Genomic DNA, 19,511 nt, shown 5'->3' with positions numbered 1-19,511 from the left:
AGTGTAATCTCTTAGCGTTGTTTAGGGTTCCAAAAGCATTTTTTTTTAGCAGTTAAAAAAAGAGGCTAAAATTAAAACAAACACATCAACTGAAATTATTTACACCAAAATACTTCATTCTTTCAAGTGAGTAAAAAAGCTGCAAATAATAAAGATATCATGTGCAATATTTGTATAAAATATAAAGATAATCTTGAAAAGGTTACGACCAATACTTATCTAAAACGACGGTAAAATCATGTGTCAATTTAGACCTCTCTTTATCAACCAAAGGATTTAACAATAACAACATTGTATGCAATTTCTATAGAAACATGCAAGCCGCCCAAACTTAGGCAATTGATGCTTGTCATCGAGTTCGATATAAAAACCATTTTTATAAATGAGCATAATGCTCGAGGTGTGATAAGTAATAAAAACCTATTTACTTTTATATAAACAAAAATACAGATCATACATCAAATCAGAATAGACGTGAAGCGAGAAAAATTAAAGTTTTTCGATAACATATTAAAAAAGAAATATCCGACAAAAGTTTGACTTTTTATTTCTATAAGAAAAAAATATGATATGTTTACCATTTTATAGGTGTTGATTAATTTGTATATTGTATATATGATCATAATTAAATCTCACTAGAAAAAAATATATTAAATTACTGTCAAGAAAATAAATCTGAGGGGGCTTTTTTAAATTTCTAAAGAATATTTAATAATGAGATTCAATATACAGTTAAAATTCTATAAATTAATAATGTCAGGACAGAAAAAATTTATTAATTTAAAAAATTATTAATTTAAAGAGTTTTTAACCGATTCAATGTAATTCATATTTCCGTATAAACAATTATACTATACATACCAAACAAATAGACAAATTAGTTTATGCCTCTTAGAATTACGTTGCAGCGAACCTTGAGACTCAATAGTTATACTGTGTTCTTACTTGGTGGTAATGGCTCCAAATAGACTTGAACTTTAAAAGAAAATAAACAACTATTGAATCATATTTCAATAGAGTGTAATATATTTTTTTCAGTTTATATGAATTATTAATATATGATTTTCTTGGGACCAAAAATTATAAAGAGATCTCTTGAAAAATTATTATCTTATTATTTAATCGAGTTTTTCAATTTTTTACATTGGCCCAAGTCGGGACCGGACAAATTTATTATTTTAGAGAGTTTATTAATTTACCGAATATTAATTTAAAAAGTTTCTACTGTATTTTGTTTTTCTTTTGACTGGATAAGCAAATTCTATGATTTTATTGGTTAAAATATTTTTAATTGTGGTGAGCACCAATTATCAAATCACTATATATATGTGGTATCATATATATAATTGTGACACTAAATATAAAAACCATTAGATCTAATGGCTTCCACAAGATCATTTTTGTTCATCGTTGTCATACTTGCTCTTCTTCATTCCTTCAATATCGTCCCGTCAAAATTTGTCCAAAATTTTTGTCGTGGACAGGACAACCTTCATGCTTGTCTTTCTGCTATTACTCTGGATCCTAAAAGTACCACCGTTTCAAATTATCATGATCTAGTCCAAATTATATTGAAGTTGGCACGGACTAACACGACACACAGCAAAAACTTGTTGATAGCTTCCAAAAGAAAATATAACCCTTATGCTATGAAGGGATGTATTGACGGTTTTCAAGGGGCGAGTCTTTCATTTAATAGTGTTCTTATGGAAGTCGATGAAGATCTTGAGACGTGTAATTACGATGTATTTGTGGCTAGATATGGCGCTGCTCAATGCGAGTCATTTTTCCAACATGCCAAGATTAAATACCCACCTAAGATTTCAAGTAAAGCTGAATACATTATATTATATAGTATTCTTGGATCTATGATCACCTAGGATGATCTATTATCACTCTTTCAATCTCTACTCAATTATATGTTTGATATATCAATTGATCATGTTCCATTTCAAAATATGGATTAGACGTGGTTAATGTACTCTTCATGTGATAATTAATAATAAAAGAAAAATCTTGGTTTTGGTCTTCTTTTATTTTTTTCTTTACTCACATTTTTTCAATTTTTTGATTATTTGCTTTGCGCGACCAATCTAAACATTAATAAAGATCTTAAAGCAGTTGGTTCAATGATAATTTTAAATTATGATATTAAAAGATTTAAAAAATTTATGTTGCATTGCGAATTTTTTTAACGAAATCAAATTTAAATCAATAAAAATTTAATTAATAATTAAAAAATCATCTTGTTAATAATAATATTTATTATATATTTAAATAGCATATGACGAAATATAAACTTACTGAAAAATTAATTTTTCAAAAGCTTTAAGACTCTAAAAAGCGAAACACTAAACTTCCAAAAGAAAAAAAACTAAAGAATACTAATTATGTATAAATATAATGGATAATTTAAAATATTAAGCATATCTTTCTATTGTTGGATCTTTCATTACATTTCTTTTAATAATTGTTACATTAAAATTTTAAAGTGGCATAATATTTTATGGATTCATTTCGGGAAAACTACATTTTATACCCCTTAGATCGTTATGTCAACAAAAATATTCCTCTTAGTTTAATAGAAGAATTATATCTCTCTTAAATGATTCATTAAATAATTATATCCCTTCACCGTTAAAATTTGTCATATCGCACCATTTTTCGTTAAACCATTTTACGTGGCACCTTAGACCAATGTTAACATGCCACATGATCTATAATGTGGAAAAATTATCACATGTCACATATAATGCCACATGATCAATAGACAGGGAAAACCGATTCAATTCGGTCCAGACTCGAATCGATCCTGTCCAAACTCGAACCAGTCCGGTCCAGAAAAGAACCGGTCCGGTCCATGATGAAAATATGTGGTCCATGATGAGGTTTTCTTCGGCCTCTAAATTTAACTTAAGCCCGTCAGAAGTTTGTTGGCCCAGAGACTGAAAACTAAGTTTGGAGGATGCATATATTTTTTAGTCACAGGAAAATGTAATTTAGAAAAGGATAAAGTCAAAAAAAAAAAAAAAAAAAACAATAAAAGTCATTTGGACATTTTTTTACGAAAGTCAATTTGACCATTTAAATAAAGAGAATGACAAACTTAATTAAGACCATTTTGACTTTTTTTAAGCTAATTATATTTTAACTTCAAAAAAAAGTTAATTATATTTTAGATTTTTGTCATATTTTTAGGGAAGTTCTTACGAGTACTAATGCCATTATTGTGCATATCAAAATTCGACACGTATAATATATGGAATTCATATGACATAAAATATCAATTTTACTATTCCATTCGAAGTTCGCAATTTTCAGATATAATAATATAATTACTTTTTTTTTGGTTACAGATATCAAATTTAAATATAAATATATAAGTGTTGCCGTGATATACTACGAAAACATCACAATTTTCTAATTTTTTTAATTTTTTTATTATGTCCATCAAAAGTTTGGCTTTTTCTTTCTATAAAGAAAAGATATGATATATTTTTAGCATTTATAGGGTTGATTAATTTGTATATTGTACATATGCTCATAAATCTAAAGAATATTTTTATTATGAGATTCAATGTATTTTTCTTTTTCTTTTTTTCTTCTTTTACTACTTATACAAATTTTTCGGTTTTACTCGTTAAAACTAATTGCGGCCTGCACCCATAATCAGATTAGTCACTATATATATGTGATATTATATATACAATTGTGAACCTCAGCATAAAAACCAGTAGATCTAATGGCTTTCGCAAGAACTTTTTTGTTCACCATCGTCATAATTACTCTTCTTCATCCCTTCGATGCCGTTCCATCAAAATTTGTCAAAGATTTTTGTGGTGGACAGAACAACCCTCATGCTTGTCTTTCCGCTATTACTCCCGACCCTAAAAGTACTACTGTTTCAAATTATCATGACCTAGCGCTAATTATATTCAAGTTGGCAGTATCCAACACGACGAATAGCAGAAATTTTTTGATATCCTCTAAAGGAAAATATAAATATCCACGTTTGATTAATGGATGTATTAACGCTTTTCGCTACTCGCGTAATTCATTTAATAGTGCTTTTGGGGAGGTTGATGAGGATCCTCAAACATGTAGCTATGATGCGTTTGTAGCTAAAGATGGCGCCGAAGAATGCGAATCGTATTTCAAGCATGCTGGGATTAAAATTCCACCGGAGATTTCAATTAGAGCTGGATACATCGTATTATATAGCGTTATTGGACAAAATGTAGCTGACCACCTATGATGATTTATTGTCACTCATGGATAATTTATTCTACCCAATTACATGTTTACATATCAGCTGATTTAATAAAGTTTCATCCGGTTTGGTTTATTTTATTATTCTTACTCTCACATTTTTCCGTGTTTCTGATAATTACTTGCTTTGCTTTGCTCGACACTCTAAAGTTGATTGAATGATTTTGTATGATATATTCCAAAATTGTAGAAGGTTGATTTTATTTCTTTTTTACATTATTGATACAATTCTACTCATAATTCGCTCCCTATTTAATCCCCAATCTTCCCCGAGTGAGTCAATCGCGAACTATTAGGCCCTTGAGCCAGAATCGTCACTTTTTAATAGCATTAAAATTGATACATAAAAAGGAAAAAAAAAAACTCAATATATAACTACCGTTTATATATTCGATACTTGTAATTACTCTGTCCCTATATTCCTTGTATTATTCTGTTCATTAATGCGTAATTGGTTTGGGTGTTGTAGAGAGTTTATGGCATGAGATCTCAACTTATACGTTTGTGTATTGGAAATAATTAAGTAAATTAATTGCAATCTCAATTGATGTCTTGGGTAAGAAGTCGACAATGGCATGGGTGGGTCGATTTCTCCGGTTCGAATTCATTTCAGGTAGATTTGAGGATAGTTTTGGTTCATGACACGTCACCTCAATATTTGCCATGTTTGCGAGCGATTCTGTCAGAGTCAAGTGCCTCGTTTCGTTTGGGTAGTTAATCGATGGGTGTTCGTGCCACGTCGGCATTCCTTAACGTCGTGGACCCATGGGTTCATCGGATCTTAATTATTTTAATGATCCGTTAATTATTAGAACGTATATGCTAATTATTTGCCATATTTTTATGACGAGTTATTAGCCATGGAGGGAGTATTATTATCTCAATGTCAATAGTATAAAAGACAGATTACGTATACGTTATATATCTCTTATGCAGTCTTAATGAGTGTAAGCATGTATATATTGAGGTTCATTATTTTTAAAATACATTAATGAATGGAAAAAATATATTATTCCGTCTATCATCCAAAGTTGGACCCTTTTTCTTACACTCAACTTGGGGGTCTCCAAATTATATTATTCCATCGACCATCCAAAGTTGGAAAAAAAAAATATTGAAGTCAAATAAATAGGGGTCCCCGAAAAGTTGGACCCTTTTTTTTCCTTAAGAAAACAAAGGAAAAATAAGGTTTGATTTTTCAATATTACTTGATATGTCGGTTGACTCTTATGAACTTATATACAATATGCGCTTATTACCTATATATATAATATATATATATTCCTTATATATATATATATTCCTTTTTTAAAGAGATTTATGGCTTTATTGGTTATTATTGACTAAAATAAAATCTTCCTAATTTAAACATCCTTAATGGATCATATCAATATATAATATGGTAATCATTTAGTTGTGACCCGAAAACATAAACGAAGAGGAAAAAAAAAAAAAAAAACCGCTCTAATTATGGCTTCCACATCCAGAGTTTTGTCAGCCATTGTTGTCCTCTCTCTTCTCAATTGCTTCAATGCTGTCCCATCAAAACTAGTCCAAACTTTCTGCGGCAAACTTACAAACCCTAATTCTTGTCTCTCCGCTCTCCAACCCGATCCTAAAAGCGCCACCGTTTCGTCTTACCATGACCTAGCTACAATTACACTCAATTTGGGGGTCTCCAACACAACAAAAAGCAAAAACTTCCTAGAATCCTCTAAAGGAAAATATAATCCTAATGCTGTTGATGAGTGTATTAAAGGTTTTACGTACGCGATTGGTACATTAGGTACTGCGCTGAAGGAGATTGACGATGATCCTGAATCGGCCGGCTATGATGCAGCCGTGGCTAAAGATGGCGCTGATCGATGTGTAGCGGCTTTCAAGTCGGCAAATATTCAAGTTCCTCCGGAGATTTCTAGTAGAGTTGGTTATGTTCAGTTATATGCTTATCTCGGAAACATGGTAACTGAGAACTTGTGATCATGATCTAAAAATTTGATTCTAAATTGTCTATGGTTCTAGTTAATTACATGTTTCGTAGATTATTAATATATAAAAATAAAACAAAAAGGGTCTTTATTTCAATCAATGTATTAATCATGCCATGATTTTGGTCTCAAGTCTCAACATGATTATTATTACTACCTTCATCTGTAAATACATATTACCTTTAGCATGTATTTACAGACGGATGAAAAATTACATAGAAAAAAATTATTTATTTTTAGACGGAGGGAGTATTAACTTATCGCCCGGTTGATCGATATCAGTTTTTCTTTTCTTTATATTTTTCTTGCTAGCTTTTCCTATTATTGGTTGCAAAAGATTGAAGGAGACTAAACAAAACCGATCCGTTTATTTTTTAGCTTCCATCTAAATTTTGTTGACCCTAAATATAAACCAAAAAAGAATAATATGTACGGATCCTATATTTTTAGCGTTACATCCTTAATTATCTCTCATTATCCATATATATAATTTGTACATTTCGTTGTGACCGTAAATAATAAACAAAATAATAATAATAATAATAACTCGATAAAGAAAATGGCTTCCGCAAAGAGAATTTTGTCTGTTGTTGTTATGATCTCTCTTTTCCATTGCTTCAATGCTACCCCATCAAAACTTGTCCAAGACTTATGTTTGAAGAACGAAAACCCTCAAGCTTGTCTCGCTGCTCTAGGAAAAGATCCTAGAAGTGCCACGGTTTTAACTTACCGTGACCTTTCGAAAATTGCACTAAGCTTAGCTATCTCCGACACGACAAATAGCAAAAACTTCTTGGCGGCCTTGAAGGCGAAATTCAATCCCGTTGCTATTGACGCTTGTATTAAAGGTTTTACATATGCAGCCGGCTGCTTCCAAAGCGCGCTTAAGGAGGTTGACGTAGATCCTGAATCGGCTAGCTATGATGAATCGGTGACGACGGACGGTTCTCAACAATGTTTAGCGGGTTTCACGAAGGCAAATCTTCCAGTTCCCCCGGAGATTTCAAGAATAGTTAATAATGTTCGGTTTTATAGCAGACTGGCAAATATGATCACCGACCACCTGTGATCGATCACATATCAATTTATTTTTTTTCATTATAATTTCTACTTAAGTGCATGTTTCATCCATTGATTTTTCATTTCAAGAATTTTACTATCCGTTTTTTCTTTTCAATTAACATGCATTCAATTAATTATATTTCCTCATCAATATTGACCAGAAATTAGGTAAAACCAAAACAACATATGCAACGATACCATTCTTTGCCTCTTCATATTATACTGTACGCCTAAAGTCGTCAATTTGAAATCCACTGCTAAATAAAATTTCTTATCGTTTCCACAACTCACATGTTACTTTTTAGTTAGGTGTTGAATCAAGTGATTAATTAACGAGAAAAATGACATGTGGGAACGTTAAGAGTACTTATGTCAAACGACACAAGAATTTCTCACGATAGTTATAACAAACTCCTTTTTATCAGATAATTATAACAAACTTAGCACGAGTTGTCAAATTTAATTACATGTATTTTCATTTTGCCTGCCAATTGGTCTGCTCAATAGTACGAGTTGTCAAATATACATCCTCCTTACGGTCCTCATCAGTGGCAGAGACAGGGGGCTAGGGTGTGCCACCGCAACCCCCGCCGGAGAAGAAAATATTTAGTTTGGTGTAACATATTTAATTCTATATTTAAACTGTTGTGCATAATATATTCAGTTAATTAACTCCAGCCCAGACGGTCGTCGGCGCATGCTATTTTTGTATTTGATCCTAGGCACTTCGGGTTCGAGACCTGGGCGCGTCTCTTTTCTATTTCTTTCCCCTTTCTATTTTAATTACACAGTCTTTCTTTCTTTATTCAAGTTTTTCTTCTTTCTTCTCTTAATTTTCTAGCAGTATAATAACATTTTGTTTGATTGTTGCATATTAGTGAATAAGTTTTTTTTCCTCTAAGACGTGTTTGGGTGGTATTTGATTCGAGGCAAGTAAAGCTACAAGTTTTGGATATCCAATCTCAATGGGTGCATTGTTTGATTCAACATGCAGGTGATGAACTCTTATGGACTGTGGTCTATGTTAATAATGATATGGATGGTAGGCACCCATTATGAGATTTTCTAGCTTTGAATAAAGATGCGGTTGTGTTATCTTGGTTGATCTAGGATGACTTTAATGTGATTTTAAGAAATGATCAGAAGTTAGGAGGGGTTGGGATTGACATGGAGGCATCCCTTGAATTTGAATCAGCTATCCTTGATGTCAACTTGCTGGAGATGCATTTTTAGGGCCCCATGTATACATGAAACAATGTTCAAGAAGCAGGTGATCGTATTTACTGTAAACTTGACCGGTGCTTGTTAAATGATGAATGTGTTTCTAGATTTTTGAGTGCTTTTTACCAAGTCCTAGGGGCTGGAGTTTCCGACCATTTACCGTCAGTAGTTACTTTAGGCAGTTTTTTGCAGAATAAACTTAAAGCCTTCCGATTTTTTAACATGTGGATGGAGCATCCTGACTTTAAAGCAATTTTTTGTGAGGTGTGGGGGGAGGAAGTCATTGGGAATCCTATGCATCGCTTATGGTTAAAGCTTAAGGCAACAAGAAAGAGACTTAAAATGTTAAATAGAAGAGCCTTTTCTGATATTTCGAATTGGGTTGCTTCTTTACGGGAGATGCTGCAAAAAATGCAATTAAATCTGCAACTTGATCCATTCAATATTGATCTTCAATTAGAGGAACACGTTGTAGTAGGGGCGTTCAAAGCTGTTCTTAATCAAGAGGAGGAGTTTTTAGGCAAAAATCTCAAGTGGACTGGTTTGTGCATGGGATGCTAATACCAGCTTCTTCTATAGAACTCTTAAGAAAAAGCAAGCTCAAAACGCTATCACTAGGTTGCAACTTGATAATAGAGAGGTTGTTACTGATCAAGAGTCCATTGGTATTGCTATGGTGGATTTTTATTCCACATTGTTGGGTACAGATACTCATGATAGACAATTGTTGGACTTGGAGATTATCTGAAATGGTTCTATGTTAACAAAAGAGGATTATGCTGGTTTATGTGTAGCTATTACTGATGAGGAGATCAGAATTGTAATGTTTGGGATTGGCAGCAGTAAAGCACTAGGTACGGATGGATTTAATAGCTTTTTTTTCAAGAATAATTGAGATGTTATTGCTAATGATGTGATTGCTGTTGTAAAATTTTCTTTGCCCCTTCTAAGCTTTCCAAGCAGTTTAGTTCTACATTCCTCACGATTATTCCTAAATGTGACAATCCTTCGAGTTTACAAGATTATCGCCCAATTGCTTGTTGTTCGGTTATTTACAAGATAATAACAAAGATTTTAACTGCTCGTATGGGGAGCGTGTTGGGAAAACTTATTAGTCATTTACAATTTGTATTTGTGTAGGGAAGATGTATTTTTGATAACATCCTTGTTGCCCATAAATTGGTCCAAGGATATGATAAAGTGGCAGATGAGTTAATGTGTGCATGTAAGATCGATATCAAGAAAACATATGATTCGGTCTCATGGAATTTTTAAAGGATATGCTTCGTGGCTAGGGGTTTCCTGAGCAGTTTGTGGGCTAGATTATGACGTGTGTTAGGAAAGCGGCTTATACTTTACAAATAAATGTGAGTTTTGAAGGGTATTTTCAAGGTAAGAAAGGTTTGAGGCAAGGAGATTCGTTGTCTCCGCTGTTATTTGTTGTTGTCATGGAGTACTTGTCGCGCAGCCTTGTTTTTCTCCCTTCAAATTTTGTTTTTCATAGGGGTTGTCAGGAATTACAGCTTACTCATCTCTATTTTGTAGATGACTTGTTCATGTTTTATGGTGGTGAGGTTAACTCTATTTCTTGGTTGAAAAGGCGATTACAGGACTTTTATTTGGTTTTCGGGCTTCAACTAAATGGTATGAAGAGCCAAGTTTATGTTAGTGATGGTGATTTATCTTTGCGAAGTGAGTTAATTGTTGTTAGTGGGTTCAGAGAAGGAGTTCTTCTGGTTCGTTATTTGGGGTTACCGTTGATAAGCTCAAAACTGAGAATAAAACATTGTATATCTCTGGTTGATTCATTATCTAACGTGATATCAGGTTGGGCTATCAAGTTTTTATCCTATGTTAGCAGATTGGTACTTGTTAAAGCTGTGCTTGGTAGTCTCCATGTTTATTGGTGTATGGCTTTCGTTCTTTCAAAATCTGTAATTAAAATCATTGAAGCTAAATGTTGCAACTTTTTATGGGCGTGTAGAGGTAGGAAAGAAATGGCCCATATTGCTTAGAAGAACGTTTGTTTACCCAAAAAGGAAGGAAGATTATGTATCTATGATGTGGTTATACTGAATAAAGCTGCTATTGGAAAATAGGTTTGGCAAATTTTGACTGCTAAAGAAAATCCATGGGCTATATGGGGGACACATGCTAAACTTAGTAAACTCACTTAATGGGGTGTTAGGCAGCCTCTAAATTGTAGTGCGACTTGGAAGAGTTTGTTGAAACTCAGAAGTTCTTTAAAAGAGTATTATGACTACCGTTTAGGGAGGAGTTAAGGTTTTAGTTTTTGGTTTGATCCATGGAGTCATGGAAATGCGATAAAAGATAGGTTTCCACACATTGAGTATCAAGATGCAGATGTTCGAAGAGTGGCAATGGTTAAAGATGTCTGGGGTCTGAATAACTGGAGATTGTCTAGTCCTATTATGATTGAGATTGTAGGAATTTGGGAATGGGTAAGGACTGCTCCCTGTAATGAAAATTTTGATGATAAGATAGTTTGGACTGCTCATCCTTCAGGTATTCTATTGCCTTTGGATATGCTGTTATGAGAAGGAAAAGAAGCATTATTTCATGATTTTTTCTTGTTTGGAGTTCTAAAAATATAGCAAAGCATAACTTTATTTTATGGTTGGTTGTGCAAAATCTTTTGGCTGTACGAGATAGACTGTATAGATGGAGTATTTGTGACTCGAATTTATGTCCCCTGTGTAATGCGGCAAGTGAGACTGCTGGAAATTTGTTCTTTAATTGTCTCTTTTTGTGCTTGATTTGGAATGATATTATGCCAAGGGGAGATATATTTGTCGTCAGCCTAGGAATTGGCGGTGTGAGGTTGATTGGTTTGTGATGAAAGCCACTGGAAAATCTACTTTGACTAATATTAGAAGATGGTCCTTCCTTATTATGGTGTATCATATATGGCAAAAAAAGAATAAGATGGTTTTTAGAAGAGATACTTATAACCATCTCAAATTTATTGTTTCCATTAAAAATTCAGTTTTGTTGTTCGTGATGTATAGACAAAAGAATAGATATGATTGCTGGATAGATAAATGGCAGTAAACAGTACAACATGTTGCACTAAAAATTTTGCTTAGTATTAAATTGTATATTTTTTTAGTTCAATAAAATTTTAACTAGTTGAAAAAAAAAAAAAATTCCCTCTCTCTAATCTCATTCTCTTTTTTATTATTTAAATTTTTTCTTCTCCTAAATTTAATTTCAGACAAAGCATTAAGATTATGTTAAATTATTGATATCATCAATAAAGAATTTCATAGATTTTCAAACTATTTTGATATGAAAAAAAGAAGTTCGCAGTGCGCATAGATTTTTAACATTTCGAAAAACGTATATTTTATATAATATAAAATATAAAAATATATTATGCGTGTTCAATCAACTATCGATGTATTATATTCGGCACTCCCGGTATTTCAATCTTGGCTCCGCCACTAAATCCTCATGAATCCTAATTCATGAATTAATCTCTCGATATCAAAATACATGATGTTTGTATTTTTAGATTAATCCAAATAAACATATATTTAGTTGATATGGTAAGGGCTTCTAGACGTTGATGTCATAGATAGGGATGGGCACCGGTCCGGTCGGTCGGTTTTCAACCAATTTTTAGACCGAACCCATCAAATTCGGTTTTGTAAAATAAAAACCGGACCGGAAACCGGAAGTTAAAAGCCCAAACCAAAATCCGACATAAAAAAAACCGATCGGTTTCCGGTTCAGTCAGCCGTTTTTCATCAGCAATTAAAAAAAAAAACTTTTATACTTTAATAAAGTTTTAGGTCTCAATTGTGTAATATTGAGAAGCCTAATACCCTTTAGTTAAAGATTTATGATTTGTATTGTTAAAGGAAATGATATGGCTATATATAACTCAAAATGAGTAGTAAATTCTTTACACCGGTCGATGTGGGTTTGATGCAAGTGTATTTTATGATAAAAAAATAAATTAAAATATACATGGTGCATGGAGGATTCAAACTCAAGGTCAACCGCCAACAAGTTCAAAGACTTAACCATTGGGCCAAAGCGCATTATTAAACCTTATGGGACAAATATTATATATGTATCGGTTCGGTTGGTTTTTCCCGGTTAACCGACCGGAAAATAACCGGTCTAAAACCGACCGAAAAACGCAAAATATTTCTGACCGAACCGGAAACCGACCGAATTGGAAAAAACCGACCGTAGCATTCGGTTTTACCGATTTCGGTTTAATCGGTTGGTTTATGCCCAACCCTAGTCATAGATGGCTCCGGCTCGAGAGGAACTAGGCCATGCTCGGCTCTATCCCATTGCAAGCCCAGAAACATGGATACTGCCGGCTCAGACCCCTCTTAGAGACCAAGAGAGCCCAATATCGAAAAAACTCTCGACTCATAGGTCGCTTTTAAAGGACTTATGTGACCAATAAATACGCTAACCCTACTACATAATACACATCAATCATAAATATGTCCAAGATAGATACATCCTAAAACAACACTCTCACCTTAAGAAAATGAACACTTTTCTTTCTCTTTAGTGATTGAGGCTACGATACCTTCGGAGGTAGTATATAATATTACTACAGTGTCGTACACAAAAGGTAAATTAATAAAATATAGGATTTAAGTCCCAACGTTTTAAGCTTGATATAAGCTTGAAATAGATCTACACAGTCGTGTACACTTTGAAATTGACCCAAAAGATTCAAACTTGAATTTTATTTAATTGGCTTGAATTACCGAAATTGAATTTTACTTAAACTATGAATTGATCACTAGAATGAAAACCACATCCTGTCGATTGAGCAAGTCGAATTCAGATTTCTAAATCGAATTGAAACGATATTTGAACCTAGTCAATTCTAAATCGAGTTGAATCATATCTAATAGAAAATCGAAACTCTAGAATACTTGGTGAGATAATTTGATTACAATATCAGCCGAACATCCTAAAATACTATAGCATGAATCCATATGATGCATTAAATAGTTAATATATACATACTATATATTCTTGCTAGGATTGACATTTTAATACAAAACAATGAAGAGTAGAATGGATGATGGATCATCCCTGTTGACCAGCTCCAAAATGCATATATCATCTTTTTGAAGTGAATTATCTCTTGCAAATGAGATTTAACCAGAGGATAGCCTAGCTACCCTAGAATCTGCACGAAAAATCAACTTCACACGCCATGATGTTTACCTACCTTCAATCACAAGTCTCGCATTCTGTTCTGTTGCAAGTTTAATCGATTACTGCTCAAAAGAAATGTAACGGTACACTGTGCATATGATGCAATATATTTAATTTCCGAACATGTTAAAATATTATATACTTGTAATTAGTTAGATAATAGATCAGAATATTTAATTTAGTAACTACTAGTTAACCAGAGAGTAGTAATTCGGATTCATAAAAAAAGAGAGTAGTAATTCGTTGAAATTCAGGGCTACATAACTTTTTTTTTTTTTAATCTCAAAACATTCATTTTATTAAACTGAAAATCTATCCACGGATTAGATTCGCCACTTGGAGTGATATATTATTTGAATCAAAATAAACATAAGAAGGCGATGAAACAATATTTGGAAGAGTGTGTTATTTGAGATAAATACATTGGCACCACCTTGTAGTTGTAGATACTCAGTAATATTAATTAATTAAATTATTTTTTGATAAAATGTTAGTATATATTTTATTAAGATAATATATTACATTAAGAGGCTGAGTTTATTAAAGTCAGTTATCGTCAAACCCACTTGATTGTGACATGTGGAATTTTTCAATTTCGTGGGATTGAAAAATGACGACGTAGTTTTTGTAAGATTTCGGCAGTACTTTTTGCAGCTCAAGTAAACCAACTTTCCCGGATTTCAATCGATTATCCAATGCAAACGAACTCTATCCATGATCCATCAGACAGTGGTACAACATTTAGGTTACTATCCATGGAAGCATGATCATCATTATGGTAACTTGCAGACCAAGCTTTCTCATCGAAGAGTGACATCATGGCCTAAATTTTTGTATGTTTGATCAAATGCTACTGGCACATGCTGTTTCAATAAGTAATTAATGGCAGAGTTTATAGCTTCGATTATATTTTAGTTTACTTTTGTAACATGGACAAGAGAGTACTTGGCAACTCTGAGATTGTTTCCTAAGCCATAGCAAAAACAACTTCCAGGAAAGCAGAAGTTCCGATAATTTTACAAAGTTCCTAAATCAGAGCTTCGTAATCATTAAACAAGTCATACAATAATCAAGTTGCCACGAGTGAAACAATGCAAAAAGGCAACTCTCCTAATACACTGATTTCTTACCCAACAAAAGCAAATGATCATCGATCACTTTGTAAAGACATAAATGCCAAAGTTAAGAAAGTTCAGAGTCGCAAGAGTAAACCAAAATGCATTTCTAAGTAATATACCTTAAAACATGCTTACTGAGAAGCTAGGATTGACATTTGAACACAGAAACTTGGAAGACGAATGGATCGTCCCTGCTGAGCAGCTCAAACACGCAAACATCTCCCTTGTGCAGAGAATTATCTCTAGCGAATCCAGCCCATGACAACGTAGCTTTCCAAGATTTTGGATACACGTGGACCTTCACAGGCCATGACACGTCAGCAATCTGAAGCCTTCCACTCTTCTGTCCATTTCTTTCCTTCGTCAAATTCAACATCGTCTCGAAAAAACTACACGGCACGTTCTAGCATGGAATAGATTTTCTCAAAAACATCAGACATTCACGTTCATTCATAGAGATAATTTTTTTAAAATCAGGAATTACATACTTAGCAGATAGCGATTCGTACGGAAGAAATAACAGGATTTGAATTTTGAATGAATTTTATTCATCTATAGTCATTGTGTTTTATACAGAGAATTTCTATTACAATAAGAAATATACACTAGTCAAGACTAAACTAAATCCTACAGATATATATAAGTATTATTATATCTGATACATTATATTCAGTTATGTAATATATGTGTAAGAGTGGGCTTGGGCCTGATGTATCTTTGTTACGCCCCCTCAAGTTGGGCCTCGTGAACGAAGCCCAAGCTTGGTCTTCAGAAGTTGGAACTGGAGACGAGGCAATGGTTTCGTGAGGGTGTCTGCCGTCTGGTCAGCGGCAGCTATGTGCGCCACTCGGAGCTCCCCTGACTGGACTTGTTCACGGACAAAATGGAAGTCAATAGCGATATGTTTCATGCGAGAGTGGAAGACTGGGTTTGAACTTAACTGAGTGGCGCCAACGTTATCGCAGTAAATCATTGGCGGTCGAGGAACGACGACCTTCAATTCGGCGAGAAGATGACATATCCAGGTGATTTCAGCAGCTGTATTGGCCACAACTTTGTATTCGGCTTCAGTCGTGGAGCGAGCAACAGATCTCTGCTTGTTCGATCTCCACGAAATTGGGTTTTTGCCGAGGAAGATGATGAAGCCACCAGTTTAGTGAAATTGATCTTTATCACCAGCCCAATCTGCATCAGAGAAGGCTTCAAGTGATTGGAGATTGCTTTTGTCGGATAAAGCATGAAGATTGGAAGGTGAGTTGTGATGCAGCTGAATATCGTCATTGACGCTTCCGGCCAAATAACTAAGCAGTCGTTTTACAGCCATCCAATGTTCAGTCGTTGGTTGGTGACTGAAGTGATAAAGCTTATTTACCGAGAACGCAATATATGGGTGAGTCAGAAGCAAATATTATAAGCTCTCAATAACCTGTCTGTATTCTTTTGCATCTGTAAATTCATTGCCTGTGTGTAATGTGAGTGGAGAGCCACTAGCCATTGGCGTAGTAGCTGGCCGAGCATCTTGCATGTGAGTCTACTGTAGAAGGTCTAATATGTATTTGCGTTGAGATAGGAGAATACCATCTGAATTTTTAAGTACCTCAATGCCTAGAAAGTAAGATAGGGATCCCAAATCCTTAATGGAAAATTGACAAGCCAATGTTTTAACATATTCTGAAATGAATGTAGGATGACTACCAGTGACGATAATATCATCGACATGAACAATGAAAATTAGTGTTCCGTGTGAAGATTGTCGCAAGAATAGAGATGCATCAGATAGTGAGTTTGTGAAACCTGAGCTGATTAAGAATTGCCTGAGAGCTTGATACCAGACACGAGGGGCCTATTTTAAACCATATATTGCTTTCTTGAGTTTGCATACATGAGTCAGCTTGTCCTTGTCTATAAATCCTCTTGGATGCACCATAAATACATGTTCAGTTAGTGGTCCCTGTAAGAACGCATTGTTAACATCAACTTGTCGTAGTTCCTAACCATTACTAATTGCAATGCTAAGTACAATTCTAATGGTCATTAGTTTTACAACAGGGCTAAATGTCTCAACAATATCCAATCAAGGCCGTTGATGAAAGCCTTTCGCGACCAATCAGGCTTTGTACTTGTCAACAGTACCATCAGTCTTTTGTTTTACACGAAAGATCCATTTGCAGCCAACCAAATTTTGTGCCTTAGATGATGGAACCAATTCCTAGGTACCATTTCTCACTAAAGCATTGAACTCATCAGTACATGCATGCCTCCATTTTTCATCTTTTAGTGCCTGGGAAATAGTTGTAGGTTCATAAAAATCAGTAGTAGAAAGTTATGTTGTGGACTGAGCTTTTGTATAGGCTTGCGTATATTGTTTTTCCCTCTTGTGATCATAAAATGAGTAGGTGGTTGAGCTGAATTTATGCTTGTATGAGCTGGGATGCTGCTTTCTTGTGATTCATTGACATGTAGAGATGGTGATTCTGTAGGTACAACCAACACAGATGGAGAGCTGAGTGGCGGTGCTGATATTGTTGACGGTAACCTGCTGTCAGTAGTTGTGTTCCCTCTTGTGATCATAGAGTGAGCAGTTGGCTGAGCTGAATTTATGCTTGTATGAGCTGGGATCCTGATGTCGTGTGATTCACTGACATGTGGAGATGGTGATTCTGCAGGTACAGCCGACACAGATGGAAAGTGGAGTGGCGGTGCTGATAATATGGGCGGTATCCAGCTAGCAGTAGCTATGTTGGATGGAGGCGATGGAGACATGGCTTTAAGTATTTCTGGGTAAGGAAACACATTTTCTAAAAACCGAGCATGACGAGATGTATATACGTGCTTATGTTTTAAGTCCAGATAGAAATAGGCACTTTGAGTGAGTGAGTATCCTAAGAATATGCATGCTGTTGAATTTGAATCAAGTTTATGACTATTGTATGGTTTTAGCCAGGGATAACATAGACATCCAAACACTCGTAATTTGCAATAGTTAGGCTGAATTTGAAACAAACAATAGTAAGGGCAATGCATGTGTAGGACTGGTATAGGCAATCTATTTATTAGGTATACAATAGTAGAGAAGGCTTGTGGCCAGTAAGGTTGAGGTAGTGAAGCGTGAGTTAGGAGAGATAAACCTTTTTCAACTATGTGAAGGTGTTTTCTTTCTGAGATGTCGTTGTGTTCAGGGGTGTGAGGAGGTGTTGTTCGAAATGATATGCCATTGGTAGCTAGGAATTCGGTGAGAGTTATGTACTCTCCCCCATTGTTTGTGTAGAGAGTCTTAAGAGGTAAGGCAAAATATTTTTCTGTGATGGCTTTAAATCGAACAAACACATCTTTTACTTCTGACATTTTCCTCAAATGACAAATCCATGTATAACGAGTATAGTGATCCACAAAGATGACATAATATTTATAATTTTCATTTGAGAAAACCGGAGAGGTCCAAACATCAGATAAAATAGCATACAAGGGTGTTTTGACACAAGAGTGGATTGAGAGAAAGACATTTTGTGACTTTTATTTGATAAGCATGCATTATAGTGAGTTTGGGAAGAAGCTAATTGTAATTTATTTTGATACAGGACATGCTTAATAATGGCTTGGGCCGGATGTCCTAGCCGGGAATGCCAATCTGCAGCGGAGGAGATAGTGGATGAGAAGGCGATGGGAGGTTGGGATTGGATCGGCCACTCATAAATTCCACCATTAGGCTGCCCCTAAAGAAGTATTAGCCATGTTATCAGATCCTTCACACGAAAACAGCGAGGTGAGAACTCAACTATGACATTATTTGAGACACATAATTGATAGACATAAATGAGGTCCTTCTTCATTGAAGGAACATATAGAACATTATCTAATTTGAGATTTCTATCTTTTGTATAAATTAAACTGCTACCTTTATGACTGATATTTAAATCAGTTCCATAACCAATAACAACATCCTCTGGACCTGTGTATAGACTGTATAGAGACAGATTGTTAAGGTCACTTGTCACATGATGGGAGGCACTTGAATCGAGGATCCATGCTGTCGGAGATGGTGTTGCGGCCGAACTGGTGGCACCTGCAAAATGAGCTCTCGGCTGCCAGGGGGTTGATTGATTTGGCGCAACAAGAACCATACCTAATGAAGGACAGCGCCGGGCAGAATGACCATGCACACTATATATTTGGCATTTGCCAAGGTATGGTTGCGGCTGATAAGTGGAATTAATATTGTGAGAACAGGAGTTGTTAGAAAAATTACCAGTGTGGGCTGTTTGAGTATGAGGTGGTTTTGCAGGTGATACAGGCAAAGGATCATGATGTCGATAGGCCTGATATTGACCCGATGGACCATGTGGACGCCGCTGATTGTTCGGTAGGTGACCATGATTTGATCGACTACCTTGTGGTCGAGCAACATAATGGACAGAAGCTGGAAAGTTGGCTGGAGTACTATTAAGAGCATCCACCTCAACATTGAGTAACTTCTCGTGTAGATCATCAAACGAGATCGAGTCATCACGATTATGAACTTGATGCTTGACTTCATTGTAAGTATCATCTAGCCCTTCAAATACTTTGTCAGTAATGTCATCTTGATCCATGGGAGAGTCCAGGAGAATTAGTTCATCCACTTTTGATTTGATTT

At 34.7% G+C, this 19,511-nt stretch overlaps 3 protein-coding genes across 3 annotated transcripts; all 3 read left to right on the top strand.

Moving 5' to 3' along the window:
• Positions 1-1,379: 1,379 nt before the first annotated feature.
• Positions 1,380-1,880, top strand: LOC139884817 (uncharacterized). The gene has a single exon (XM_071868793.1). It carries the CDS (start codon positions 1,380-1,382, stop codon positions 1,878-1,880), a length of 501 nt encoding a protein of 166 aa, XP_071724894.1.
• Positions 1,881-3,742: 1,862 nt separating this feature from the next.
• Positions 3,743-4,255, top strand: LOC139884815 (uncharacterized). The gene has a single exon (XM_071868792.1). The coding sequence runs from the start codon at positions 3,743-3,745 to the stop codon at positions 4,253-4,255; it is 513 nt and encodes a 170-aa protein (XP_071724893.1).
• Positions 4,256-5,739: 1,484 nt separating this feature from the next.
• On the top strand, positions 5,740-6,249 carry LOC139884814 (uncharacterized). Its single transcript, XM_071868791.1, has one exon. The coding sequence runs from the start codon at positions 5,740-5,742 to the stop codon at positions 6,247-6,249; it is 510 nt and encodes a 169-aa protein (XP_071724892.1).
• The last annotated feature ends 13,262 nt before the right edge of the window (positions 6,250-19,511 follow it).

Source organism: Rutidosis leptorrhynchoides, unplaced genomic scaffold (genome assembly GCF_046630445.1).
Source record: "Rutidosis leptorrhynchoides isolate AG116_Rl617_1_P2 unplaced genomic scaffold, CSIRO_AGI_Rlap_v1 contig606, whole genome shotgun sequence".
In the NCBI taxonomy this organism is placed as follows: domain Eukaryota; kingdom Viridiplantae; phylum Streptophyta; class Magnoliopsida; order Asterales; family Asteraceae; genus Rutidosis; species Rutidosis leptorrhynchoides.
This window is presented reverse-complemented; position numbering and strand designations above follow the sequence as displayed.